Source organism: Carassius gibelio, chromosome A10 (assembly GCF_023724105.1).
Source record: "Carassius gibelio isolate Cgi1373 ecotype wild population from Czech Republic chromosome A10, carGib1.2-hapl.c, whole genome shotgun sequence".
Classification (NCBI taxonomy): domain Eukaryota; kingdom Metazoa; phylum Chordata; class Actinopteri; order Cypriniformes; family Cyprinidae; genus Carassius; species Carassius gibelio.
In genome coordinates, this window is record NC_068380.1 from 19677654 (window position 1) to 19705368 (window position 27715).

At 35.9% G+C, this 27715-nt stretch overlaps 3 protein-coding genes and 1 long non-coding RNA gene across 7 annotated transcripts; 2 read left to right on the forward strand and 2 right to left on the reverse strand.

Annotated features, from left to right (window-relative positions):
- Positions 1 to 5044: 5044 nt before the first annotated feature.
- LOC128020679 (uncharacterized) lies at positions 5045 to 6333 on the reverse strand. Its single transcript, XR_008185373.1, has 3 exons — positions 6125 to 6333; positions 5398 to 5548; positions 5045 to 5255 (listed from the first exon to the last, which is right to left on the reverse strand). It is a non-coding gene; the product is annotated as an uncharacterized LOC128020679 (long non-coding RNA).
- Positions 6334 to 7623: 1290 nt separating this feature from the next.
- On the forward strand, positions 7624 to 9232 carry LOC128021480 (putative nuclease HARBI1). The gene is made up of 3 exons (XM_052608716.1): positions 7624 to 8640; positions 8768 to 8879; positions 8966 to 9232. The coding sequence occupies exons 1-3, from the start codon at positions 8494 to 8496 to the stop codon at positions 9214 to 9216; spliced, it is 510 nt and encodes a 169-aa protein (XP_052464676.1). The 5' UTR covers positions 7624 to 8493; the 3' UTR covers positions 9217 to 9232.
- Positions 9233 to 9360: 128 nt separating this feature from the next.
- LOC128021479 (uncharacterized) lies at positions 9361 to 11013 on the reverse strand. Of its 4 annotated transcripts, XM_052608715.1 has the most exons (8): positions 10683 to 11013; positions 10502 to 10572; positions 10226 to 10402; positions 10024 to 10064; positions 9891 to 9962; positions 9760 to 9810; positions 9555 to 9690; positions 9384 to 9455 (listed from the first exon to the last, which is right to left on the reverse strand). In XM_052608715.1, the coding sequence occupies exons 1-8, from the start codon at positions 10850 to 10852 to the stop codon at positions 9445 to 9447; spliced, it is 729 nt and encodes a 242-aa protein (XP_052464675.1). In that variant the 5' UTR covers positions 10853 to 11013; the 3' UTR covers positions 9384 to 9444. The 4 variants fall into 4 exon arrangements, with proteins under 4 accessions (XP_052464673.1, XP_052464674.1, XP_052464672.1 ...); XM_052608713.1 differs by having other exon boundaries at positions 9361 to 9690; positions 10502 to 10569; XM_052608714.1 differs by having other exon boundaries at positions 9361 to 9690; positions 9891 to 9953.
- Positions 11014 to 24172: 13159 nt separating this feature from the next.
- On the forward strand, positions 24173 to 26500 carry LOC128021481 (sigma non-opioid intracellular receptor 1). Its single transcript, XM_052608717.1, has 4 exons — positions 24173 to 24459; positions 24763 to 24963; positions 25643 to 25735; positions 25830 to 26500. Exons 1-4 carry the CDS (start codon positions 24315 to 24317, stop codon positions 26057 to 26059), a joined length of 669 nt encoding a protein of 222 aa, XP_052464677.1. The 5' UTR covers positions 24173 to 24314; the 3' UTR covers positions 26060 to 26500.
- Positions 26501 to 27715: the final 1215 nt, after the last annotated feature.

The following is a 27715-nucleotide window of genomic DNA, read 5'->3' on the forward strand; positions in this document are numbered from 1 at the left end:
ATGCTAGCTGTGACAACATCAGAGATATTAAAAAGAAACGGGTGGCGCTCTGGTTTTCAGGCCTGACCAGCAGGCGATAACGAGGAGACTACAGTTCTCCAGAGCTTTCAGATGTCTGTTCTTAACAGATGGCTCAGATGATTGACGCTGCCTGACGTATGCCTGTACTATTTATTTCCTGCCTGCGTTGGAGCTCAGGAAAGCGGCAGATTGACTTGGCATTTGGAAAAGCATCAGACGGAGTTCCGAGAGAACGTCAATCACACCTCATGAACAGTGACAGATAAGACGACATTATACGCAACGTCCATTCATGCAGGGATAAACCAGAGACGCGTCATCACCTGAATGACCCATGAACCCATGAACAGAATCATAAAAAGAGAAGATGAATTATCTTTTACATTTCATTTAATCTTCAGTGTCTGATCATAATTGTTTGTCGAGCCAGGTGGTGTGCTGCTGGATCTCTTAGTCAGAAAGACTTTGAGCTCTGGATTTCAAATTCTCTGAGAAAATATCCCTCATCTTGAGAGGTTCTACACGCAGGTCATGTTTAATACAAGAAAAAAAGACAAGATTTTATTTATTTATTTATTTTAATCAGTGAATTGATTCAATCAACCACCAATACACCACATAATACATTTTACAGGAGGAAATTGGTTGGCAATCAGCTATTTATCAAATTCACTCAGCTGACTATTTCAGCCAACAAGCAGGGAAACACTCGAATGAAAAAGTGAAAGCGTGTCCTTCTCCTCTGGTTCAAACAACAGGAAGTTCACGTCGTAAAGAAGCTGAGGGGGTCAGTCCTCTTTCAAACAATCCAAATCAGGCTTCTTTTAAAGCTGCATATATAATGCATAATGTATATAATAAGTGAGTACACCATGAATCCATTTTCCAAACCGTGTTTTTAGCTTGTCCTGAATCACTAGGGTGCACCTATAATAAGTGTTTATATTCAGACTATTTTAGATTGCTTTGGGGATACCGCGGCGGAGTAACCCAGTACCTTTGTGATTCTTCATAGACATAAACAGAGAGAAGTAGTTCCGGCTACGATGTTCTTCCGCAAGACGCAAGCAGTTCTGTTTATTCTGTGCTGCTTTAATTGATGCACACACACACACACACACACATGCATCACTCACACTGAGAGAGAGAGAGAGAGATTAGAATCAGTAATTGAGCCCATTGCCCTCTATGGCATTTAGGTGTGGGGTCCAGACAAATCCAAATCAAGATTTCATCAAATGGGAAAAACATTCAATTGAGACCCTGCATGTAGAACTTATCAAATACATGTGCACCGGCACACAACAAATAATACATGCAGGGCAGAATTAAGCAAATATATTATTTTATCATAAACATACAAAAAAGGGCAATTCAATTCTGGAAACATCTGATACTCAGTGACCCTCAATCATATCATTATAAAGCCCTGCAACACCAAGAGATGAGCATAGAAACGAGCCCCTTCCTCAGCTGATCCAGAACTTCAGTCCTGATGATTCACTAACATCTACTGATGCTCTGAATCACAACATCAGAATCAATCAGATTATCACAGAATTACCAGAATTACTCATTGGCAAACCCAAACATAACAACAGACTAAAACGCAATGCTATTTGTCCGTAAATAGAGAGTACAGTATGGCAGAGTATCTGTACACAGTGTCAGATAACAATGTGAGAAACATGTTGACCAGATACAGACTCAGTGGACATAAGCTGATGATAGAGACGGGCAGACACAGAAAAACATGGCTGCCACATGAGCAGAGATTGTGTTCACACTGTGATCTGATTTAGATGGAAACAGTATTGCACTTCCTTATAGAATGCTCCAAATACACGGACATACAGAGAGTGTTCTATGATAAAATACACAGACATTTAAAACTCTTTCAAACCAGGAGAAACTGCCGGATCTGTTAGGAGAACACAATTACTGCGGTGTGTTTGCTGCTCAATATGTGTCTGACTGTCACCATAGAAGAGAAAACACTCAACCTTGATCTGATGTTTCCAGCACATGTAGATTATGTTATGCCATATTATACTATTATATTACTTAGATGTATATTTTGCCTCTGTAAATCTTATACCTTACCTTATTTTATTTTATAAACTTATATACACTAATTCATATAACACTACATTCTTAATACTTTTTATATATTTTTATTATTACTATTACTATTATTCTTTTTCTTTCTGTAAATACATTTGTGCACTATTTGTAAGCAGCCCAGCTGCAACTGCTTTGGGAATACTAATGTACAGTTTTTGTCAAGCCAATAAAGCTCACCTAAATAGAAACTGAAATGAACTGAGAGAGAGATCAGAGATTGCGCTGTGCTCCTGAATGTCTGTTTAATCAACGTTCTATGTTAATGTGCTGCTTTAATTGATGCACACACACACATACATGCATATATTTACATTATTTGGCCTTCTGAAAGTAGATGCATTTAGGAATCTTACTTACAACAGAACAGCAACGCATTTTATGGACGACCGTTTGATGAACCTAGAAGAGGAGGTCATTCTGACTTTGCTACAACAATTTGGTGCTTCTGAATCAGCTACTGGAAGTATGTTTTGTTATAAGTTAAAGTATTTGCTATGTACTGTTCCATTAAGGAGTTTTGCGTGTCGTGTGTGTGTGTTCACTGACTGTGGAAACTTTACACTGGACCTCAAGCAATGTGGATTGTGTGCCTCTCTCCTCTCTTCCTCCAGACTCTGGGACCCTGATATCCAAAGGAAATGCAAAATGTACTTTCATCAGAGAACATAACTTTGGACCACTAAGCAGCAGTCCAGTCCTTTTTGGAGCGAGATGCTTCTGATGCTGTCTGTTGTTCAAGATTGGCTTGACACAAGGAATGCGACAGCTGAAACCCATGTCTTGCATACGTCTGTGTGTAGTTATTCTTGAAGCACTGACTCCAGCTGCAGTCCACTCTTTGTGAGTCTCCCCCACATTTTTGAATGAGTTTTGTTTCACAGTCCTCTCCAGGGTGCAGTTATCCCTATTGCTTGTACACTTTTTTTCTACCACATCTTTTCCTTCCCTTCTCCTCTCTATTAATGTGCTTAGACACAGAGCTCTGAACAGCCAGTCTCTTTTGCTATGACCTTGTGCAATGTGTCAATGGTCGTCTTTTGGACAGCTGTCAAGTCAGCAGTCTTCCCCATGGTTGTGTAGCCTACAGAACTAGACTGAGAGACCATTTAAAGGCCTTTGCAGGTGTTTTGAGTTAATTATCTGATTAGAGTGTGGCACCTGGTGTCTTCAATGTTGAACCTTTTCACAATATTCTAATTTTCTGAGATACTGAATTTGGGATTTTCCTTAGTTGTCACTTATAATCATCAAATTAAAAGAAATAAACATTTGAAATATATCAGTCTGTGTTTAATGAATGAGTATAATATACAAGTTTCACTTTTTGAATGGAATTAGTGAAATAAATAATCTTTTTGATGATATTCTAATTATATGACCAGCACCTGTAAGCTAAAATTCATATGTACCCTGAAATGAGCCAAAAAGTGTGAAAAGAAAACAGCAGCACGATAATCATTTCAAGAGACAGATGAGTCTCTGTTTTAAGAGCTGATGTTTTGTGTTGTTTTGTGTTGGGTGGTTATGGATGATATGAGAAAGTGTGGGACAGACAGAGAGAAAAAGACACTGATCAACCCAGACAGCCTGCTATATCGCTAGCACTCGCTCCCTCTCAGCAAATACTCTCAACATAGAGAAGGTTGGCAACCAGATGCACGCGGCTTATCCATCTCTCCCAGGGCATGCTGGGTAAAGCTCAACTCCTGCTGGCTAATATAGACCTAAGCCACACAGAGCGCCCGTCTCTCCACGGGGCCACACACAGTAAAGGGAGGGGGATTTATTTACTCATATTTAGCGCCGTCCATTGATAGTATCATATGAGAAACTTAAGAGCGGATTGCGGCTGATTCAGTCTGGGCTGTGCCTGTGTATGCTGGGAGGTTGATTTATCTTAGAGGACGATGACTGATGTCACGTCCAGCATGTACTGGGACACAGGGTGGATGTGCTGTCATATTTACAGTATGATGCATTGATGAGCTGTTGCCAAGGAAACTAGTCTAATGTGGAGCTGCTAAAGGGTCTATTAACATTTAGTATATATGTATGTATAAATCCACCTGTAATTTGTTCAGTGTTCCTACCTCAGTTTAATGTGCAGACACAACTATAATTTGACCAGAATTGAGTTTTAATCTAGTTTTTACCTTTTTTAGTTTTAGTTTTTAACATTTTGAATTTGTGCTTTTGATTTAATTTTTTTTAAATTCTTTTTTTCAGTATATTTTAGTTTTTGTTTCATAAAAAATGTAGTATTTTAGGGATATCAACGTTTAAGCTTAACTAAACTGGCAAAATTATATATGTTAATTTAGTTAATACGTTATCAGGCACAATCTTATTGTTATTTCTATCCAGTGTTTTTCCTCACTAAAAATAAAACTATTAAAAACAGTTATGTTAATGAAATTAAATATAAATATTAGACGAAAAACATGAACATGAACCTACATGAAAATTTGAAATGTTGTCTTGGGAACTAACTGTAATTAAAGTTCACATAAAATAAGCTAAAAATAAGCTAAAAATAAGCAAAAGCAATAAATGAATTAATTAAAACTGAAATAAAAATGTATTAAAGCTGTGTAGAATATATATATATATTATAATTATGTAAATATATTTAATACATATAAACAAAATGAAAAAGGCAAAAAACAAAATGACATTTCTTTTACTAAAATTAATATGAACACTGAAAATATAAAAATAAAAGCTAATTCAAAAAATTCTAATACTAAAAGAGTACATAAATTATACTAAATAACACTATTGGTATCTGGTTAGTTCTCATTTAATACCGATGAATTGTTACATTTTCAAGTTTTATAATACACCATGTATCAAAAACTACAAGTTAGAGTCATAAAAATGAATTTTAGTTTACTTAAGTTTTCCTTCAGCTAAAAAAACATATTTGCATTCAGTTTTATTTCGTTTCTGTTACTGATAGTAGCACTGCATTCATTTTTGTTGCTGCATTACAGAAATGCATTACATTTCGTACAATTGCACAAAAAGTTGACTTTCTCCAACCAACTAAACCATATCAATCAGAACTTAACAAGTTAGTCCATCGGCACCAGAGATCAGATGTGATGAGGCTGAAAAATAAATGGTAAATCTTAAATCTATGCTATGAACGTTAACCCTTCATTCTTCAGGTATGGTTTTATAAAAAAAAAAAAAAAAAAAAGTATTATATGGAAAAGTGAGTGGTTGACAGCTTCTTTAAATAGAGCTTACTGTATGTCAATCCATCTGAAAATTCTCTACTGCCCCCTCGTGTAACACACAGCCATAAACACTTCATGCATTCAGTGACAGGGAGCTCAGTGTGGGCCAACCCAGAGAGTTTGACTTGCTGTGCTGTCACGGCACGACAGTGACAGGCTTCCTGCGCTTAGAAGAAACAAGTGTAAGACAGACAGCCTGAAAAAGGGAAACGAGAGGAAACAGAAGTTCCTTGCTGCTTGGAGTCAGAGCGGAAGCATGAAGATGTCAACAGAACACATCATTTACACCGAATGCTATCAAACTGATGAAAGCAGCAACGTTTTCCACCCCATTGCCATCCCAGCGACCTCCTCTTTTAAAAACATCCCAGAATCCCCACAAGACTAACCCACTCATTCTAAGAACGAGATTCGAGAGCCATTTCCGAGCGAAAAGACGGCTTTCCCTGGAACATCTCTCTAGTTCCCTAATTGGAGTCTACAGGCTTTTTAAGCTCCTGCTTGCATTAGCCCCATCTCATCAGGGGTCTCTGCACTGAGGTGACAGTTAAAGACCTATTCCAGCCTAAAAAAAAATAAAAGTCTTCCAGATGGTCAAAGACTGCAGCAGAAACGTCTTTATCTGCAGAATATAATTGTATGGCTCTCTGCCTCCGAGCAGACAGGGGCAAACGCTAATTGGCAGGAGAAGGGCTAGAGAAAGGGGACATCAATGGAATAACAAGGTGACGGCGTACCTGACAGTTAGGAAGGGGTTTTGAGCAGCCCATCATGGCACCTTTATTCTCGAAGATCTGAAACACAGAAGAAAAAGACCTTACGTCCTTTCAAAGAACCCAGACATAACAAGCCACAGGAAACTGTATACAAGTGTACAGAAACAACCCAAAGCACACTCAAACAGACAGGTGCAGACAAAACACGCTCTGTTATTGAGACATGAAGAGCTCAGAGCACATGTTGCCATTCAGAAGGAAACATCCTGTCGAAGGGAGTTTTAAGACTTACTGGCACCTCCCTCAAGGGCGATATAAAAGGATTTGAGCAGGATCTGCCCTTGACTACTCCACATGATAAATATTGACTCGGCTAAATTCACCACTCTTCGGGGTCTGTAAATCGCGAAGACGAGGCAGAACACATGCTCTGATGTGTTTAACAGAGAGGAGATAACCACCGGTGTTATCCGGAGTAGTCACTAAACAGTCTCTTTTTTTTTTTTGATTCAGCTTTAATCGTCAATATGCAGAGCACAAGTACAGAGTTAATGAAATGCAGTAAGCATCTAACCAGAAGTGCAAAAGTATAGTGTTTTATTTACATATAAGTGTAGAGTAAGTGATTTACAGATTTACAGTATGTACAGTGGAGTTATATGCTATATACAGTATTAAGCAGAGTTTGTGTATGAGCATATGAGCAGAATATAAATAGGAATGCAATGTAGGATTATATGTAGATTATGAACAGCAGCAACGTAAGAAAAGTGGTAATAAATACAGCTGTACAATAGTATTGTTAAACAATGTATTCTATGCAAAATATCAGTAATGCAATAATATTTTATAGAAATAGTTTACTGTGTTTTGTACAGTAACAAAATTAGACCGTTTACAGTGTAATAGCTTGAAAAATGTACAGTCTGTGCAATTAATGTAGAAACGCCCTGTAGATGCTTCTCAGATTTAAATAAACTTTGCTGCACCCTAAGATAATGATTTGTTCGCCTCACTATAACTTTACAAGAAAAAATTAACTATTTTATGACGTGGCGATTTTGTATGAATTAATGCGATGTGATCGGTATAGAAACATATGAAAAAAGCCCTTTAATCCCTGAGTTTCTGAATTGGGGGGTTGTCAGTAAGAAAATATGCAGGATATAATAGATGCAGTGCCTGACAGTAAACTTGATATACATATATATATATATACAATAAAACTAAGCTAAGTTGCATGTGCAAAATATAACGGTACAATACCGTTATATTTTGCACATGCAACTTAGCTTAGCTTTATATATATATAAGCTAAGCTAAGTTGCATGTGCAAAATATAACGGTATTGTACAATTAAGATACTGTAGAATTAAAATATATTACGATTCAGTTTACAGCACCTACATATATTTAATAAAAACATACAGTTGTAAAAACAGGTGCAACACACCTGGGGGCTGTTCCATAAACCAAGATTAAAGTATAAGCCAGCCTTATTTCGGTTAGTCAAGCTTATTTTTGGTAGATTCAGTTTCATAAATCAAACTTAAAAAAGTTCAAACTCAGTTCCCCCGGCAACTTATGCTGGCAAATTAACCTGGTCCGGGGCAGGCTAACTGTCAGGCTAAGTCTGAGTTCAGACTTAACGAGCATACCATTTATACTCACCTGCTGGTATTTCGATGTCATTTTATTTTACTTAACCACTATTAGTATTTTTTTTAAATATAAATAAATAAATAAGGAAATGTACTTTACTAATAAATGTAAGAAATTATAAGGTATAAATACACTAAGAAATGTTCAAAACTTGTGTGTTTAATTGGTGAGTTTGGTTAATGAGTTTGGTAATTAATTAAAAGTATATAAATAGGGAGCTGAACTCGTCTCCAAACTTAATCATGGCATGTCCTTTCATAGATGAGGTGGTGGATGAGGGAGCTATAGTCTTGCGGAGGGCATTTCAAAGAGAGAGAACTTTCAGAGACAGGTCAGACCAATTGGCTTTTAATGACAGCTACCTGTATGAGCGATATAGGTTCTCAAGAGATGGGATTGCATATATTTGTAGATTACTAAGCCCATACATTGCAAATAATACACGCCGCAACAGAGCGCTCACAGTCCCACAGACGGTGTGCATTGCACTTCGCTTTTTTGCCAGTGGAACATTTTTGTACACAGTTGGAGATGCAGAGAATATCAGCAAAGCATCAGTTTGCCGCTCTGTACGAACTGTGTACCTTTCTTTAAGAAGACTACTCAATGTGTTCATCACATTCCCTGGCCACAAAGCTATTCGTACCATTAAACATGCCTTTTATGGAATAGCTGGTAAGTTCAAATAACTATAAAACATGGAAATATTTCTTGACTGTTGATTTTACATGGGATATTTAAAACAAATAATTTTCCTAGGTTTCCCAAATGTTATCGGTGCATTGGACTGCACCCATGTGCGTATTAAGTGTCCGTCTGGTCCACATGAAGCGGACTTTGTGAATAGGAAATCAGTACACAGCATCAATGTACAGGTACGTTCCCACTGAGATGATATTGAAGGCTATGCTCTAGCACTGAGTGTTCTGTACTAAGCTGGGCACCAGTGTTTAGTTCATTGCAATTCAAATGTAGTGACCTACAGGTTTAAATTTATTTTAGATGATTAGTGATGCAGATTGCATCATCACAAATGTAGAGGCCAAATGGCCAGGCTCTGTGCATGACTCCAGAATCTTTAGAGCCTCATCTCTCTACCAGCAACTAGCAAGAGGTATGCTAGTAATCACTTAAATCGCAAAAAGTCTTATAAAAAAGAAAAAAAAATTATATATCTATATATTCATTCTGTCTATGCAGGAGAATTCTCAGGAGTTTTGCTGGGAGACAAGGGATACCCATGCCTGCCTTACCTCTTGACTCCCTATCAGGAGCCCCAGACAGAGGCACAGCACCGCTACAACATTGCCCATGCACGCACAAGAGGTCGTATAGAGATGGCATTTGGGCTGATAAAGTCAAGGTTTCAGTGCCTGAAGCACCTCAGAGTGACTCCACCTAGGGCATGTGACATTGTAGTTGCTTGTGTAGTGCTCCATAACATTGTCTGAGGAGAGAGAGGCAACCAATGATTGTTGAAGAGGAAGACTGGGGCAATGAGGCAGTATTGGAAGAAAACGAAACAGGCAGACTTATACGAGACACATATGCAAATAATTATTTTGCTTAATATGATCTAAACCATGTGTAGCCTCTAAAATGTTCCACTGGCCCCTCAACTTTCTCCTTAGTTGAACAAACACACAGAAGTCAAAGTATTTAATGTGATTTGTCTTTATTCAGAGTGAATCTGCCTGTTAGGGGTGAAAACGCACAAATAAATGTTGTGGAAAGTGATCAAAAAGGTCATTTTTTTTTCCTTTTCCTTTTTTAAAAATGGTAGTTCTACTTGCATTTTTCTGTAGCTGTTGAATTTCCAGCTCCAACTTCCTCATCTTCAGTTTTTTATACTGGATGTCGATATCAATCACTTCCATTTGTTTAAGGAGGTAGCGTTTATACACTCCTTTTATGTTTTCTGGGTTCTGTAGCAACATAGATTTAAGTTATTTCATTGAATACTCGTCACATTGTTTTCATTTCTTAATACTCACTTTGTCACATGTGGTCCCAGACTGAGAGGGCTCTAGAACAGTGTCAGCATCCTGAAAACACATTATGATCATTTTATCACACAAGTACACTTTTTATATTCAATAAAGTATCACATGGAACCTGTGACTACCTCAGGCCTCCTTGAACATACAGACACAGTCTCCTCATCCTCCTCAACTCCCATCACTTCTCCCTGTGACCACTGATTAAACTCAGTTAAAATCATTAGCATACATGTCTTATTTAAAAGGTCTCATACTCACAGGCAACATGATGTCTGGTGGATCCATACAGCATACAGAATCTTGATAGAAAAAAAAAATTTTTTTTTACCAAAATGCACCATTACAGTAGCACAAGTACTTCTACGTGACATTACTGCTATGATGTACTTAGGTTTACAATGCCTAAGGAAGGAGGAAATCAGTTAGTCAGGAATGAATAATGCTAATAAAACACACACACCTTTTATATACTCACTCCTTATACTACGTGATATCATTTTAGATGATGTCCCCCCCTCTATTCCCTCAAGGACGGGCCTCCCTTTATTAATTTCCAAAGCCAGCTCCTCTGCAGGAGTGAAGCTGGCTGGTGGTGGCCCTCCCCCAGTGCCAGCAACCTCAGTCTTCTTTTTGGTCGCTGCAATTAAAAAAAAATACATAAAAAAAAAAAACCCTGAATACTTGTAACTTCAAGCTGGCATTGATTACATATATACATCCCATTAGATTTACTTACCATTCTGAACTATATTTTTATATTTTATTTTCACCTGCTGCCAGGTTCTTTTTCCTTCACTTAAGTTGCTGCTGCATGAAAGCAATTAACATTACTGTTATTCACACACAAACTTTGCAATGTATTGTGACACACATTCAATGTTGATAAATTATTTAAAATAGCTTACACCGCTACTTACGCATTGAGACGATCAGCAATTTCCTGCCAACCTTTCTCTCTTGCTTTATTTATTGCCGCTGTATTGCCTTTTTTGGTGATGACATCTTTAAATTCTTCATATGTTTCCAATAGCAAACGCTGTTCCGTTGCCGTGAACATCGCTGCTCTATCTTTTCCTTTTGTTGCCATGGTAGCCCACAGTAAATCGATTGACCCATGCTCGACTTTTCAGGACTTTTAAACAATGGCGTGCACGCGCAATTATCTAGACTATTTAAACCTGACTCAAATTAGTAAAATCACATGATCCTCAACTTACTGTTATGGAACCAATTTAAGCGCGGATGTTTAGCTCGTCTCATTCAAGTCAGGTTTTGGACTTTAATCCCCGCTTTTCTAAGCTGCTATTATGGAACAGCCCCCTGAAGCACATTCTTCATTCATAATTTTGTAGAAGTAGAGTTATAAAGGCAATTATAAAAATAGATCGCCATCTTGCTCTAACCAAAGTGACTTCCCTAGTGAAAAAGTAATATATTTAAAAATACATTTATTTCATACCAAGTACAGAATAGTTCAAATTTATGAACATATTTACTGGCACCTCGCTCGAGGCACTGATATAAACATTTTAATTAAACTTTATTTGGAGTACTAAAATGTGTTTTAATGTCTTTATTGATAAGGATTGTATGATCTTTGAGTAATATCGGTCTTTAAATGCAAGATATTTAAAGTTTACCTGAAGTATACTTGCAATAGTTCCACTTTAGCACAATCAAATATGTTTCAGTATATATCTTTAGTTGGACCTCAGCACTACCTCCACACAAATACAAAATAAGCTGTTCCAATTCAGCAGACTATAGTTTACCAATTTAGTATGCTAAAAGTGCAATCCCAGCGTATTTTTATTAAGTACATAAATATCTAAAAGCATCTGTAGTATACTTAGCATGAAATAAATGTTTAAACTATTTTAGTATATTTATTTTTCACTAGGGTTGAATGCACCTGATATATTAAAGGGGTCTGATGTGTTTATGTGGTTTAAGGTAAAAAAAAAAAAAAAAACTGCACTTTGTTTCCTAAATAGGGGGCGACAAAATTTTCCAATGACATTTAGTTGGTCACAACCCAATCAGAACATATTTTAATCTTAAATGTTCAATATGCAACTGTAGAATTACTGTGTAATCTGGACCAATGATATTTCACAGTGTCTACTCACCACAAAATGCTTGTCACAATCTCAGGTTAGGACACGGTGTTGAGTTACAGATTCGGTGTCCCTGGAGTAACCGAAGGTTGGCTCTGTGACGTATTGCTGTAAGTCTGCAACAATGCTAGCTCAGCAAAAGCACTGAAGGTGCTTCCTTTTGCCATGAATACATAGATCCCTGCACTCGAGCTCCCTTCTGAACCTTAAAAATCACAAATTGGTCACTCTACAGCAGGGATGTTAATATTGTTCCTGTAGGGCAAAATTCTTGTAAAGTTTAGCTCCAGTTCACCTGCCTGGATGTTTCTGGTGATCCTGAAGACCTTGATCGGCTGGTTCAGGTGTGTTTAATTGGGGTTGGATTTAAAATGTGCAGGAAGGTAGCCCACCAGGAACAAGATCAGATGCACCCTGCTTTATGGCCTTATGAACTTTACACTGTCACAAAAATTGTTCCTTTAAGAGTACAAGAGGTTGTCCTTGGAGCAATACACTTAAAGGGACACCTCTGTACCTTATCTACCCCTAAAAGGTGTATTTTAGTACTTTAGAGTAGTAATATGTTCACTTAAGATACTACTACGAACCTTTTAGGGGTAAATTAGTTAAGTTGCCTTTATTAAGGTTACAGCCCTGATGGCTGTTGTTTCCCAAAAAATAATTTCGGAAATTGTATAAACACAAGTAAGCAAGTACTATTTGAAACAGGACCTGTAAGTGTTTTGATAGCTCAGTGATTGCTCCTTGAGAGGTTCAAACCTACAACTTTCCGGCTACACACCTTTGATCTACACACTCTCATACTGTACTACATACTTCATACTATGTTTATGAAGATCATTTTAACTGATTGTACTGTTATGTACCATACATCACATATACATATGCATACACTGCAATGTATATTGCATTCCTGCACTCCAGAAGAATACATTCTTCCTATATTGTTTGGTATTGACTGTGTCGTGTGGTGCTTTGGAGTCAATGAATGTCCTCCCTTCATTATCAATCTGTTTATCGCGCATACGATCTGGAGACCAGTGGTGGACGAAGTACACAAATCAAGTACTTGAGTAAAAGTACAGATACATATGGTAAAATATTACTCCAGTAAAAGTAAAAGTACTCCTTTTTCAATTTTACTCAAGTGAAAGTACAAAAGTACTCGAGTTTTTATGTACTTAAGTAAAAAAGTACTGCAAGATAGATGTTTGCAATTTTATATAGGCTACTTAATTTAATGTTATATTAGCACATATTTTTTTATAATCCTACTGCTCAAAATACCTTGGATTTTTTCAAAATAACCACTGTATGGAGTCAAGATATATTTTTGTTGTTGATATGGACTACGCTGATGAGAGTGATGTTCACTGTGAAGCTTACACTGTGATGTACCTGAGAGAAAACAGAGATGACCATCTGATCTTTACCAGTAAGAACAAAGTATTTTAAAGTTTGTTGTTTTACAGAATATCAAAGTTACAGTAAAGACCAAAAGTTTGGACACACCTTCTCATACAAAGAGTTTTCTTTATTTTCATGACTATGAAAATTGTAGAGTCACACTGAAAGCATCAAGGGCTATTTGACCAAGAAGGAGAGTGATGGGGTGCTGCTCCAGATGACCTGGCCTCCACAGTCACGGGACCTGAACCCAATCCAGATGGTTTAGGGGTGAGCTGGACCGCAGACAGAAGGCAAAAGGGCCAACAAGTGCTACGCATCTCTCGGGGAACTCCTTCAAGACTGTTGGAAGACTATTTCAGGTGACTACCTCTTGAAGCTCATCAAGAGAATGCCAAGAGTGTGCAAAGCAGTGATCAAAGCAAAAGGTGCTACGTTGAAGAACCCAGAATATGACATATTTTCAGTTGTTTCACACTTTTTTGAAATGTATATAATTCCACATGTGTTAATTCATAGTTTTGAAGCCTTCAGCATGAATCTACTATTTTCATAGTCATGAAAATAAAGAAAACTCTCTAAATGAGAAGGTGTGTCCAAACTTTTGGTCTTTACTGTATATATGACATGATAATAAGGCCTGAAGTTAGGAAGAACATTTTACGAAAAAAAAAAATGTAAATAAAGATAATGATTTTTTCCTTCTCAAATCTTGTCTGTGGTGTAAAAACACCCCTGGCCAAACGGGGTGCATCTCTTCCCACTGATAATTACTGTAGTTACCATGTTCTGAACATCACATCCTTTTCTAACCAGATGTAAACTATATATATATATATATATATATATATATATATATATATATATATAGGTGGCTGAATAAAAATATTTGGACATTATTTATAAAAATTACATCAACTTAGCACCAACAAGCTTGTTAGCTAGACAGTTAGCATCAGCTAACAATATTTACTTATTTTCAGTACGATGAACATTCATGTCTGTCTACTCTTCTAGTTAATCCAAACAATATACATATGTATAATGTTACTGTCGATAAACAATATAAAAACAGACGTTACATAGGACATTTTAATAAAACTGTTAACATACGGCAGCGGTGAATTTGAACGTGCACGAGTTATTGTATTTAATCTGTGTTATTTTATGGGTTTTTTGTTGTTGTTTTTTACCTAGAATTGATGTGTCTGCATCGTCTGCACTCGAGCATTTCAGTGGGCTTAAATAGATCACTCTTTACAAAGGATTTAGTTTCCAAACAACTGACAGTTTTGACCTAAATATGATTTTCAGTTACAATAATTAATCCAAAATTTCGACATTAATAACTTACTTTTAGCAACATCAGACGCACGCGCGCTCACAAGATCTCCCGGTTCTTACTTCTGGAGACTCGCACTAAACGGTTCATTTGAATCAGTGAGTGGTCGACTCCAGAACAGCTGCAATCAACGAATCGTTTGGTGCGATTCGCGATCCGATTTAAAAGTTTATTTTGAAAAGATTCAGTTCGTTCATGATGAATCAGGCACCGCTTCTGCGTGTCGGAGCACGTGATATATTATAGGGAGTAACGATATGTTTTATGAAATGTAGTGAAGTAAAAAGTACGATTTTATGCTTTGGAATGTAGTGAAGTAAAAGTAAAAGTTGCTCAAAATAAAACTACTCCAGTAAAGTACAGATACTTGAAAAATGTACTTAAGTACAGTAACGAAGTAAAGCTACTCCGTTACTGTCCACCACTGCTGGAGACTATCGTGTGAAACATAACATTATCCGATCAGAAAGCCTGCTGAAAGAAGGAAGCATAACAAACAATGTCATTGCAATTTCTTTCTGTTGTACACCATGTTTATTCTCAAGTTTGAAGAATTGATTTTGAGAGATTTCCTGTGGTCACAGTTTGGACTCTGGTTGAAAATCTGTCGGTGTGTGCTTTGTCACATCCACACCACACACTATAGGAGCACAACGATTAAATCTAGGATATTTTGTCCTCATGTTTGTGATCTGTCATATTTTGAAAATCTTAAAAGATTTTAACAACGGACCTTAGCTCCAGCCCTATTCAAACACACCTGAAACCGCCAATCAAGCTCAGACCAGTCGAGCTGAAGAAGGTTAAAAATGAACTTTGCAGGACAGTGGGTCCGCAGGAGCAGGGTTGAAGACCTTTATGCTGGGTATACACTAAGGCAGGGTTTATCTGGTTTTAATCGCACACTAGATGATTCTAAGGCTGATTTGCAACTGGGGGGTCTGGACTGAAAATCAGCCTTAAAATCATATAGTAACACCAAATGTTATTCTTTACGACTGGTAAAAACTTTTTAAGTCAGTTACATCAAAACATTACGGAGCCCCACACATGACATGCAGGAAAAAATAGTAGGCTAAATTGTGTGCACGATTTTGCACTAATTAGTTCCCTCAATGTACTAATACATGCACACGATTACTATTGCGTTCCCTCGATTTAGTATTGTGTTCACTTGATTTATAAATTGTGCGCACGATTTACTAATCTGTTCCCTCGATTTGCTAAATCTTGTGCACTATTTAGCAAATCTAGGGAATGCAATAGTAATCGTGTGCATGTTTTAGTATATTGAGGGAACGAATTAGTAAATCCTGTGCACAATTTATTATTTTTTCTTGCATGTCATGTGCGGGGCTCCCTAAAACATAGATTGGTCTAATTTGAATCTGGAAAATAAGATTCATTATCTATTGGCTAATTGCTAATTGGTCAGACTAGTTCTGTTGTTAAAACACAGTCTTCGCATAGAGGCTAGATTTATTCAACTAGCCCCAGTTATCCAAAAACACTAGATTTTGTGCTTCATTCACATCCATTCTTGTGCATATGATTCTGGGACAGCGGGTGTAATATGATATGCTGAAAAAGTAACTAGTGAGATGTTGAAAGTGACAAAATGGCATTGATTGTGCAAGAAAACATTTCTTTTGTGGTGAACATCTGTTTATGAAGGTTAGCCGGTCATAACAGAGGCCATTTATCTATTGATCCTAAGGAACAGTAGCAAAAATTGTGGAAAAAAGTCATATACAACTAAAATATGACTGTTTTTGGCACAAGAAATATACCTAACATTATAAGTGTATTTGACACCTTTAAGCAGAATACCTTGGTTAAACTGAACCTATAGTCTGTCAAAAAGCCACTGTGGCTCAGGAACTCTCTCACGCTCAAAAGTTAACTATCTTTTGGCAAAAACATCTTAATTCACTGCATTCATATCCCTGGAATGCTTTGAAGTGCTCTATTATTCCCCCGCAGGAGCATTAATGTGTCCAGAGAGGCCAGAGAAGCGCTCCACCCTGCCTGCCATTGATCAGCGCTGAGACACCCTGACTGAAGAACATCTCCCAATTGATCCAATTAACACTGATGAGGAGGACTGGGACAGGACCCGATCGAGCGCCGTCCCTGCCTCCGCCTCCTTTAAACACACACTCTTATGCAATCACTTCCCTGTGACTCCACGGCTTCTAAAGAGAAAGTTTCCTGGGGCAAAAAATGGTGCAAATGTTTCATTAAGTTGCTACACCCCCCCAGAGAGACTCAGTGTTAAAAATGTTGTTTTTTTTGTTTTTTCTTTTTAAGATGAGTCATGTGCCCTAAGGCTGTATTTTAGAGCAAAGTAAATTAAAATGTTCTGCTTGTGAATGTAAAGTAACAGGTGCACCAAAAGATAAAAATGAGGACGAGATGTACAAACCTGCACCCATATATATTCAGCAACATCTTATCTATCCATCTATCTATCTATCTATCTATCTATCTATCTATCTATCTATCTATCTATCTATCTATCTATCTATCTATCTATCTATCTGTCTGTCTATCTATCTATCTATCTATCTATCTATCTATCTATCTATCTATCTGTCTGTCTGCAGTCATGATCTAAGCAGCATTCATCATAAAACATACATTGGATGTTACACTTCGCCTTTGGAAATCATCCCGGCAGAGTTATGAATAAATAAATAGCGTAATTCAGTTTACTCCCAGCCCTAAATAAAATACCCAACAGCTGTGCCTGCAAACTTTCCAAAGTCTCCTCTTTCAGGCTTTATGTGGGGCAGCCAGCTCTCTCTGTTAGACGTCCTTGACTTGTTTGTGCCTCGAGCGATATTCTTACTACTTTGAAAACAATGTCAGATCCCAGTGCATTAGTGTTGGGCGTCCGTTGGCAGGGTCTGTGTTTGTGGCCTCCTCTGCTACGCTCCTAACTGGATGGTTGCACACACATGTGCCTGTTCAGATCAGATCCTCGGCATCTGTACAGTTCTCTTCTGCCTTCAAAAAAAGTGCATTTAATGGGCCAGTGTGGAGGAGATCAAACGGAAAGCACTAGGGATCAGAGAAATCAGGATACTAGACGATCTAATGGTGTCTCTCCCATAAAACATGTCTAAGTGACAATCACTGTGCACGCATAATGGGCCTGAATTACTTCGTGCAAAGACTCTTTCACAGCATTCACTTCTTTGATTAAAGCGCCACCTAGTGTAAACAATATGATACGACCAGAAAGAGAAAGGGGAATGAAATATTGACAAATTATGGGACTGATTTGTCTTTAAATCTACGGGTGTATTAGAATCACTTTTCGGCTGTAAGTTGGCAAATTGTAACCATGATAAAGCTCTAAATCCTGTATTATGTATCATGACTATATAAATATGTATAGATTTAAATCTGTTTTATATTGTAAATATAAATCAATAGTTTTTAATAGTTTTACAAAATTCAAAAATTAAATAAAAAAGTAAAAAAAACATCAAATATTTTATGAAAACAATCAAAATGATGATGTAACAAAATGAAATACAAAGCAAACTAAAAATGACAAACATTTTTAATACATTTTTAACATACTGACATTTCTAAATAAGGTTCAGACAGTCACACAGAAGTAAATAAATAAATGTTGCATTTCTTTTAATTCAAACAAAAATAATGTTTTTTTTTTTTTTTTTTTTTTTTTTGTTGTTGTTGTTTTAATGGAGAATTGTTTTGTACAACTCTGAATGATGCCTAACTAAACCATTTCATTGTGCAAGTAGTGATTTATCAGACACTTTAACCCAAGTGCACCTACACTGGAGTGGCTGTTAAGTGTGCAAACACTTGAATTGAAGGCAGTGGTGGACAGTAACGGAGTAGCTTTACTTCGTTACTGTACTTAAGTACATTTTTCAAGTATCTGTACTTTACTGGAGTAGTTTTATTTTGAGTAACTTTTACTTTTACTTCACTACATTCCAAAGCATAAAATCGTACTTTTAACTTCACTACATTTCATAAAACATATCGTTACTCCCTATAATATATCACGTGCTCCGACACGCAGAAGCTGTGTCTGATTCATCATGAACGAACTGAATCTTTTCAAAATATACTTTTAAATCGGATCGCAAATCGCACCAAACGATTCGTTTACGAATTAGAATGATCCGATTGCAGCTGTTCTGGAGTCGACCACTCACTGATTCAAATGAACCGTTTAGTGCGAGTCAGTAAGAACCGGGAGATCTTGTGAGCGCGTGTGCGTCTGATGTTGCTAAAGTTATTAATGTCGAAATTTTGGATTAATTATTGTAACTGAAAATCATATTTAGGTCAAAATTGACAGTTGTTTGGGAACTAAATCCGCTGTAAAGAGTGAGCCCACTGAAATGCTCGAGTGTAGACGATTTCTTTTACTGTCTATGATGCAGACACATCAATCAGCGTCTCTGCATTTTAGGTAAAAAAAGAAAAAACATTAAACTAACACAGATTAAATAAAATAACTCGTGCATGTTCAAATTCCCCGCTGCCGTAATATTAACAGTTTTATTAAAATGCTAGCATGTCCTATGTGACGTCTGTTTATATATTGTTTATCAACAGTAATGTTATATTGTTTGGATTAACTAGACGAGTAGACAGACATGAATGTTTATTCATAACCGTACTGAAAATAAGTAAAAATTGTTAGCTGATGCTAACTGTCTAGCTAACAAGCTTGCTGGTGCTAACTTGAGGTAATTTTTTATAAAAAATGCCCAAATATTTTTTATTCAACAACCTATATATATATATATATATAGAGAGAGAGAGAGAGAGAGAGAGAGAGAGAGAGAGAGAGAGATTACATCTAGGGACAAAAGAAAGGATGTGATGTTCAGAACTACAGTAATTATCAAAGTTGGGGAGAGATGCACCCCATTTGGCCATGGGTGTTTTTACACCACAGACAAGATTTGAGAAGGAAAAAATCATTATGAAAATATAATTATATTTTCCTTAAAATGTTCTTCCCAACTTCAGGCCTTATTATCATCCCTTACGAAAGGAAAATATATTTACCAATATATTTCTTAAAATATATTGTGATATATTGTAATATATTATTTTCCCTTTTTATTTTCTAATATATCATATAATTCAATACATTTAATAATATATTGATGATACATATATTATATAATATATTGAAAAATATACAAATGATTGCCGCTTTCATATTGCAATATATTGGAAAAAAATAAATATATATAAGAATATATGCCTAATATATTACATGATATTTTCCAATATACTGCAATATATTTTTGTTTCATAAGGGATGTCATATATAACTGTGATGTTCTGTAAAACAACAAACTTTAAAATACTTTTTTCTTACTGGTGAAAATCAGATGGTCATCTCTGTTTTCTCTCAGGTAAATCACAGTGTAAGCTTCACAGTGAACATTACTCTCGTCTACGTAGTCCATATACACAACAAAAATATATCTTGACTCCATATAGTGGTTATTTTGAAAACAATCCCAGGTATTTTGAGCAGTAGGATTATAAAAAAAATACGTGCTAAAATTAAATTAAGTAACGTTAGCCTATATAAAATTGCAAACATCTATCTTTCAGTACTTTTTTACTTAAGTACATAAAAAATCAAGTACTTTTGTACTTTCACTTGAGTAAAATTGAAAAAGGAGTACTTTTACTGGAGTAATATTTTACTATACGTATCTGTACTTTTACTCAAGTACTTGATTTGTGTACTTCGTCCACCACTGATTGAAGGACACTACCAAAGATAGAATGTGAAAAATTGTGATTTCATAAATAATCCACATAATACACTAACACAAGCAAGATGCCAGAAAAGTCTTGATGTGACGCATCCTCATTTATTGCCTTGATATTTAGTTATTTCCTCTCTGCTAACCCTCTCCTGAGGTGTTCGGGCAGCACAATCCGTTTCTACAGGCAGCACGATTAAACTCAGGGAAATAGTTTATTAGCAGCGCTTCAGAGGGGCCACGAGCCACAATAACCAAACTAACAAAGTATCCCTCAGTGCTGCTCCAATCTACAGCAATCTGTGCTAATGTGCTATAAGGAACAGCAAGAAAACTATAAAAAAGGGAGGGTGGCGTAGACTTCTGGTTAAAGATCTGGGCTGCGCTTCTCAAAAGCATCTTAAGCTGATCGTAGAGATCATTGGTGGCAATGGGTCTACAATCAACTCAGGCCTTGCGTGGGAACCCCATCCTTAAAAAAATAAATACACTGTCATGTTATAAACTAAAGGACCATATATACTGTGAAAAATACTAATGTTTTACCGTAAAAAGCTGTAAAGTGTTATCTGGAAAACACTTTAGTATCTATTAAGTTGACTAAATATTTATTTGTTTATTACTATTTAACATATTATATTGTTTACTAAATAAAATGCATTTATTTAATATTGTACACACTTTTTCACAGATCCTAGAATCCTATTGCGGCTGCCTTATCCAGATTTATGATAACGGCAATGACTTTTCATTTATGAGTATCTGCACACCTCTCCTCAACAAGAAACGACTGTTGAAATATCACTCAAGTCTGACAAACAGCGCAGAATGAGTTATATGCCTAAGCTGAATATTTAGGCTTTCTAGTTAATAAGTTTAGTTCATAAAAAAGAATAAATAAACACCTCTGGCTGCTTTGCTTTGGAAAAGCGGGTGATGATCTGAACCTATAAACACGGATTATCAGTAACTGGTTAAAACGTTGGAACAGAAAGTCCGTGGTTGCACTTGAAATGTTTAGCAATGAAACTTTGCAGGTTGAAATATTTGACTAAACAAGCTGCTTCCAGCCAAACGTATATATCTGAACACAGCAACATCGAATAGTGCCAGAGTTCAAGAGTGCATCCTCAACATCTTGACTGAATGTAAAGTAGCCTGGCAACTTTCTGCATTTAATTAATCATTAAATAATAACATCCACGGATGAGAGAGTCAGCCAAGAACACTTTTCAGGCTTAAAAAAAACTGTGCCACTGAATATTCATAGATGTATAACTCACAGGAGCAGAAGGAGAAAAATGTAAGTTCAAGGAAAGGATATCAATGGTTTTTTGTTGTTTATTTCTGCTCAGTCAGAGAATGTTGAATAATGACTGCAGACACATCAGTTTCCACAGAGAAGATGGTTTCATCTGTGTTCGTAAAAAAGCTCCCATAATGCTGCAGGCTGAGCCAGAGGTGTCGAGAGCGTATGACTATAAGATCATGATTGTTTAAAATCCTGTAAATGGACCATTTGACTGCAATCTGATAACTTGATACTTGAAAATATAGTGCATATAAAAGGATGGGAAATGGCACTGCTGTGATTCAGCACAAAAAAGAAAAGGATATACACTACCCTTCGATGAATTTCAGTAATTACAAGCCTTCAGTTTCTTTTACAGGTAAATTCTGGGTTCAAAAACACATTATGCGTGCATTTTAATATTGGAAAAGATCACTGACACCACTGGGACTTATTCCATGTTAAAGAACAGGTGATTTGCCAAAATAAATAAATACATTTGGAAACGTAATATTAGGCACCAACAACTCTGGTAGCAGAATTTGGGAAGTAAGAGTAATATTTTATTTTTATTTATTTTTCTACGTACCTACAATTGAAGTCTATGAGGCCAGACATTGCAAGGCTTTTGAAAAGGCTGCATTTATTTGATTAAATAAAAAATAAAAACCAATATTGTGTGAGTATTAAAATGTAAAATAACTGTTTTTGGTTTAAATGTAAAGTACGTAAAAATTTAATTTATTCCTGTGATGTAAATCTATATTTTCAGCATCATTACTCCGGTCTTCAGTGTCACATGATCTTCAGAAATCATTATAATATGATGATTTGCTGCTCAAGAAACATTTCTGATTATTATCAGTTGAAAACAGTTGTGCTGTTTCAGATTTTTGTGGAAACTATATGATAAATATTTTTTTCAGGATGCGTTGATGAATAGAAAGTTCAAAAGAACAGTATTTATTTGAAACAGATTTTTTTTTTTAAGTGTAAAGGAAAAGTCATTACTGTCACTTGATTACTTTATTGCATTCTTGCTGAATAAAACCATTCTCAAAAATATAAAATAAGAAACAAAATACAAACTTCAAAATCAATTCAATCTATTGAATGTGCATGTAAATGTGACTGTTACAAATTATTCTCTAAGGTAAAAAAAAAAAAAAAATCAGTTACAGTTTGATTAAACCGTATTAGCTATTATATATTTGAAATAAAAAATACATTGAATATTTCTGTGTGAGGTAATGTTACAACATCAATAGAGCTTGGATACATAATATATATATTAAATATATATCTAATATTTAATATATATCGGACGTAAACTGTCCGAACGAACCGATTCTGTAAAATGATTCAGTTAAATCACATGACCGCTGCACAGCCCGCCATCACGTGACTCCTAGACTAGAGTATTCAAACAAGATTCAAACAACAGGGGTATGAAACAAAAAGAGCTCATAACGTTACATCACATGTAGATTTGTCTCCGAATCATGCACAGTTCAAAGCTTAGAGAATAAATCTGCATATGTGATATCGGCATATCTAATCTTTTGAATCAAACATGGGTTTGCTGATACTGTCCATTTTACTGTAGACAGGAACTGCTTCAGAGAGCCCCACATTTAAATGACTGGATTGAAGGATCCAAAAACGCCTGGAGAACTGGAGTACCACAAATGGCTCCTGAGTGAAAACCGTGCAATCCAGTGTCTCAAAAATACTTGTATATATGTATTATAGTTCCTTTTTCAAGATTGAGGCATTAGATTCTTTCGATCATGAGTTTTCAGATTTTTTCTAAATAAAAACCAGTACAATTTCTTCCCGTTTTTAATTTTTTTGTCTATTTTAATTCTATTTACTAACTCATTACACTAAATAATGTACAATAACTGTAATTTCCTGAAAGCCTATTTTTTTCTGAAAAAAATGACACCTTACACTTGAAGATACCACATTATGTTATAATTTTATACTCAATAAACCAAAATGAGTGAAAACGGCCAATTTTAGCCTTAGGTTCTAAAGGGTTAATAAGACTCCCCTGTAATTACGTGATCTACCCGATTAGGATCTTTAAACATGAATTAATTGATTCCTTCTTTTAAGAATTTCAAGTTAGTTTTAATTTGATCTTCCTCCCTAAGTGTCCTCAAGTGAACATTGCTGCGCACGTTAAACGCAGCATGTGGCTTCTAAAGATGAAGAACCCGAACAGCGCTGGCAAGTCTACAGCTTCCTCGAGAATATAAATAATACCGCATACATAAATACATTCATTTATTAGATGTGCTTTACTGTAGCTGCTAACAAAGAGCGCGAGTAGATTTTGCGCATTTTAGTAGCAATGTTGATGATAATGACGCACCTTCGCGCCGCCTTCTTCCGTGCAGCTTCCCAAGCGATTTCATTGGACTAGACCTCACTGTTTGTGGGAGCCGATTGGTTGCCCCAGGCGTGACGTCACCTCGCGTCAGCGTCCGTCACCTTTCATGTGTGCCATGCCGTGTGTCCGAATGAAGTGTGTTTAATGTCTTTTGCGATCTCAGGCAGCCTGTTACTTTTAAACAGTCACTTGTGGTCAGGTCACGATGTCTTTCATAAGAGTTATTTTAAAAACGGTGGTGGTTCTTGGTTTTCTGGTGTTGTCTGTTCAGTTTATAAGATACTGGATGGCAAATAAACAGTATGTCTTTACAAAAGAAGACGTTGCCAGGTTAGCCAAACAGTATGCAGGTGAGGAAACACACATATACCCTGTTTCTATTCTGAAGTAACGTCTGCTGCTAAGATATTGCGATAACTGGTCTCTATAGAAATTATTTATAATTATTTACAATTTGAAGCAACGAAGAGCTTCAAAATCATGGTCTTATTGTCTATATAAAAGAGTTGTTTAAAATGTTTTGAGCAGATACCACAGTGGTAACATAATGACTCATATAATAGCTTGTCACTCGTCTGATAAATAAAGCTGGATGGATGTTTTTGTTTGTGTGTGTGTGTGTGTGTGTGTGTGTGTGTGTGTGTGCGCCTCAGGCCAGGACCACGAGCAAGCCTTCTCTAAGGTAGTGCTGGAGCTGAGGAAGAGGTACCCGGGTCACATCCTGCCCGATGAGGACCTGCAGTGGGTGTTTGTGAACGCGGGCGGCTGGATGGGCTCCATGTGTCTGCTGCACGCCTCTCTCACGGAGTATGTGCTGCTGTTTGGGACAGCCGTGGACACAGGCGGACACTCAGGTGGGTCAAGAACATCCCCAGGCCCTATTTGTCCTCAAAAAGTGAAGAAAGACATAAAAAGATATATTTTGCTTCCAGAACATGAAGGGTACTGTAAGATCATTATGATTTATATTTATATATTTATTTTGCACTGTGAGGTTATTATTTTAAATTAAGCACTACAATCTGTAAACATACAAAAAAGTTGTATGGCAATATTTTTTTCTTTATTACCATAAAAATACTGTATTACTATATTGATAATCTAATGGGAATCACCATTAACAGTAACTGAAACTAAAATAAAATAAATTGAAGTATTACAATTAATAAAACTACAGAAAAACTGAAAAATAAAATAAAAATAATTTTTTGTAATATTGTTTTATTATTACTATATATATATATATATATATATATATATATAATAATTAAATCTAAATCTTAATAAATACTATAATGGTATATAAATTATACTAAAATAGCACTGTTTATATATATATAACAGTGCTGTTTTAGTATAATAAATACAGTATATATATATAGACACACTTTATATATATACTTATTTATTTATTCATGCTTCTACAGTAAATGCAACTTTGACTCCAAATACGAGTGTTTCTGTTTATTTTTTTTTTCCCGTATTAGGATTTCTTATATTTTTACATTGCTTTCATATTTTAATCTCCTTTAGGTCGCTACTGGGCAGAAATATCCGACACTATAATTTCTGGGACGTTCAGGCAGTGGAAAGAAGGAAGCACTAAAAGCGAGACTTACTATCCAGGTACTACAGCCATACCTCACACACACACACACAGTTCAGTCTAACAGTGCTTTGAGATCTGAGGCGTGAAGCTTGTCTGTGTTTGTTGTGGCAGGAGACACGATCGTGCACGCGGCGGGAGAAGCCACGTCAGTGCAGTGGAGCGCCGGGACCTGGATGGTGGAGTACGGCCGAGGATTCATCCCCTCCACGCTGGGCTTCGCTCTGGCCGACACCGTCTTCAGCACACAGGACTTTCTCACTCTGTTTTATACTGTACGTGTTTATGTGAAGGGTATGATCCTGGAGGCTAGCACTTTCCTCACTGAGACCGGTGTCCTCTGAAACACACGCGTAACGTCCCTTTGTTATTCTGATAATTGATCACAACATCAGGTGTCCGTTTGCTAATGGAGAAATGTTGAATTGTCCGTATAGAAAGCACTTAATGTAATTACTTTTCCAATGATTAAAGTTTTATTTTCCATACTGTACAAAGAGTTTATCAAATGTCTTTTCTAAAAGTGAAAAATATTTGTCGGTCAACAAACAGTTTGTGGTCCAGTGTCTGTGTCTGAACATGGCAAGATGTTTCAGCAGCTCAATATTGTCCAGAAACGGTTAATACGAGGTATAGATAAAAATCAGAAGATAGTTTTCCGTATTTCCAGATCAGACTCTTCGGTAGACATTGAATGTTAATTGTTGCTTAATTTTTTATGAAATCCAATTACTGTTCAAAACTGATGTGTCTTTGTTCAGACAGAATAAAACCATTAATCAGTATTGTTGAATAAGTTTTCTATTTTATTTTTTCGGTTATTAAAGTATTTGCTCAATTATTTAGAAATTAATTTATTTTGTGTTCTTTTATGTATCCGTAAAAGTGAATGACATAATATATATATATATATATATATATATATATATATATATATATATATATATATATATATATATTCTATAATGTACAAAGAGTTTATTTTTTAAAACCAAAAAAACTTTTTTGAAAATGTTGAAAACAAGTTTTTGCTGCTTATGTTTTTGTGAAAACTGATGCATTACAATACCACTCAAAAGTACTGTAGAGGCTAAGGATCATGTGACACTGGAGTAATGATGCTGAAACTGCAGCTTTGATCACAGAAATAAACAGTATATTCACATAGAAAACAGTTATTCTAAATTGTACAAATATTTCAAAATATTACTCATTTTAAAGGATTTAAAGTTATTTTTATCTCATATATATGATATATATACATAATGCATATGTAGTCTTTTCTGCTGGGGATCAGTGGCAGTGCCGGTGTCCTATTTTATCCTACCCGTCAGATTTTCCTACCAAGGTTTACTGCGCATGCGCACATCAATATCGCGTCCTTTTTTTCTCATGCTAAACAACGATATTTAATGTATCACTGCAGTTCCCTTACTGTAATATTTGGCGCCATCTACCAGCGGAGATTATTTGAAAAAAAAAAAAATGAAGTAGATTCCCAAATATTCCCTACAAAATACCGCGGATCCTTCAAGTAGATTTACCATAGGAAAGCCTTGACACATTTAGTCGTTGATGTAATTTTAAATAAATATATTGAACTCAGAAAAGAAACACAGAAATTTGCTGGTTTTGGTGTAATTATTACAGTGATACAGTACAGAAAATCAATCTTTATTGACCAAAGTACTGCTTGAAATTTCTAGTAGAAAATAAATTATATACACAAACATTTGCACAATTAACAAAGTACGGTCAATTTTAAAAACTGCACTTTGCAAATGTAAAAATAAATAAATAAAAATAGTTATATATTTAATAATATAAATTGTATTGATAAATCATATTTTAAAATTACTGCTTGAATCTGAATTACTGCTCACATACTGAATAAAGATTCGGAGTAAAGATTCTAGTAGAAAATAAATTGTATAAAATAAATAATGTCACAATGCAAAATATCTTAAATATTTCAATTATCTTCATACATTTGATTTTGA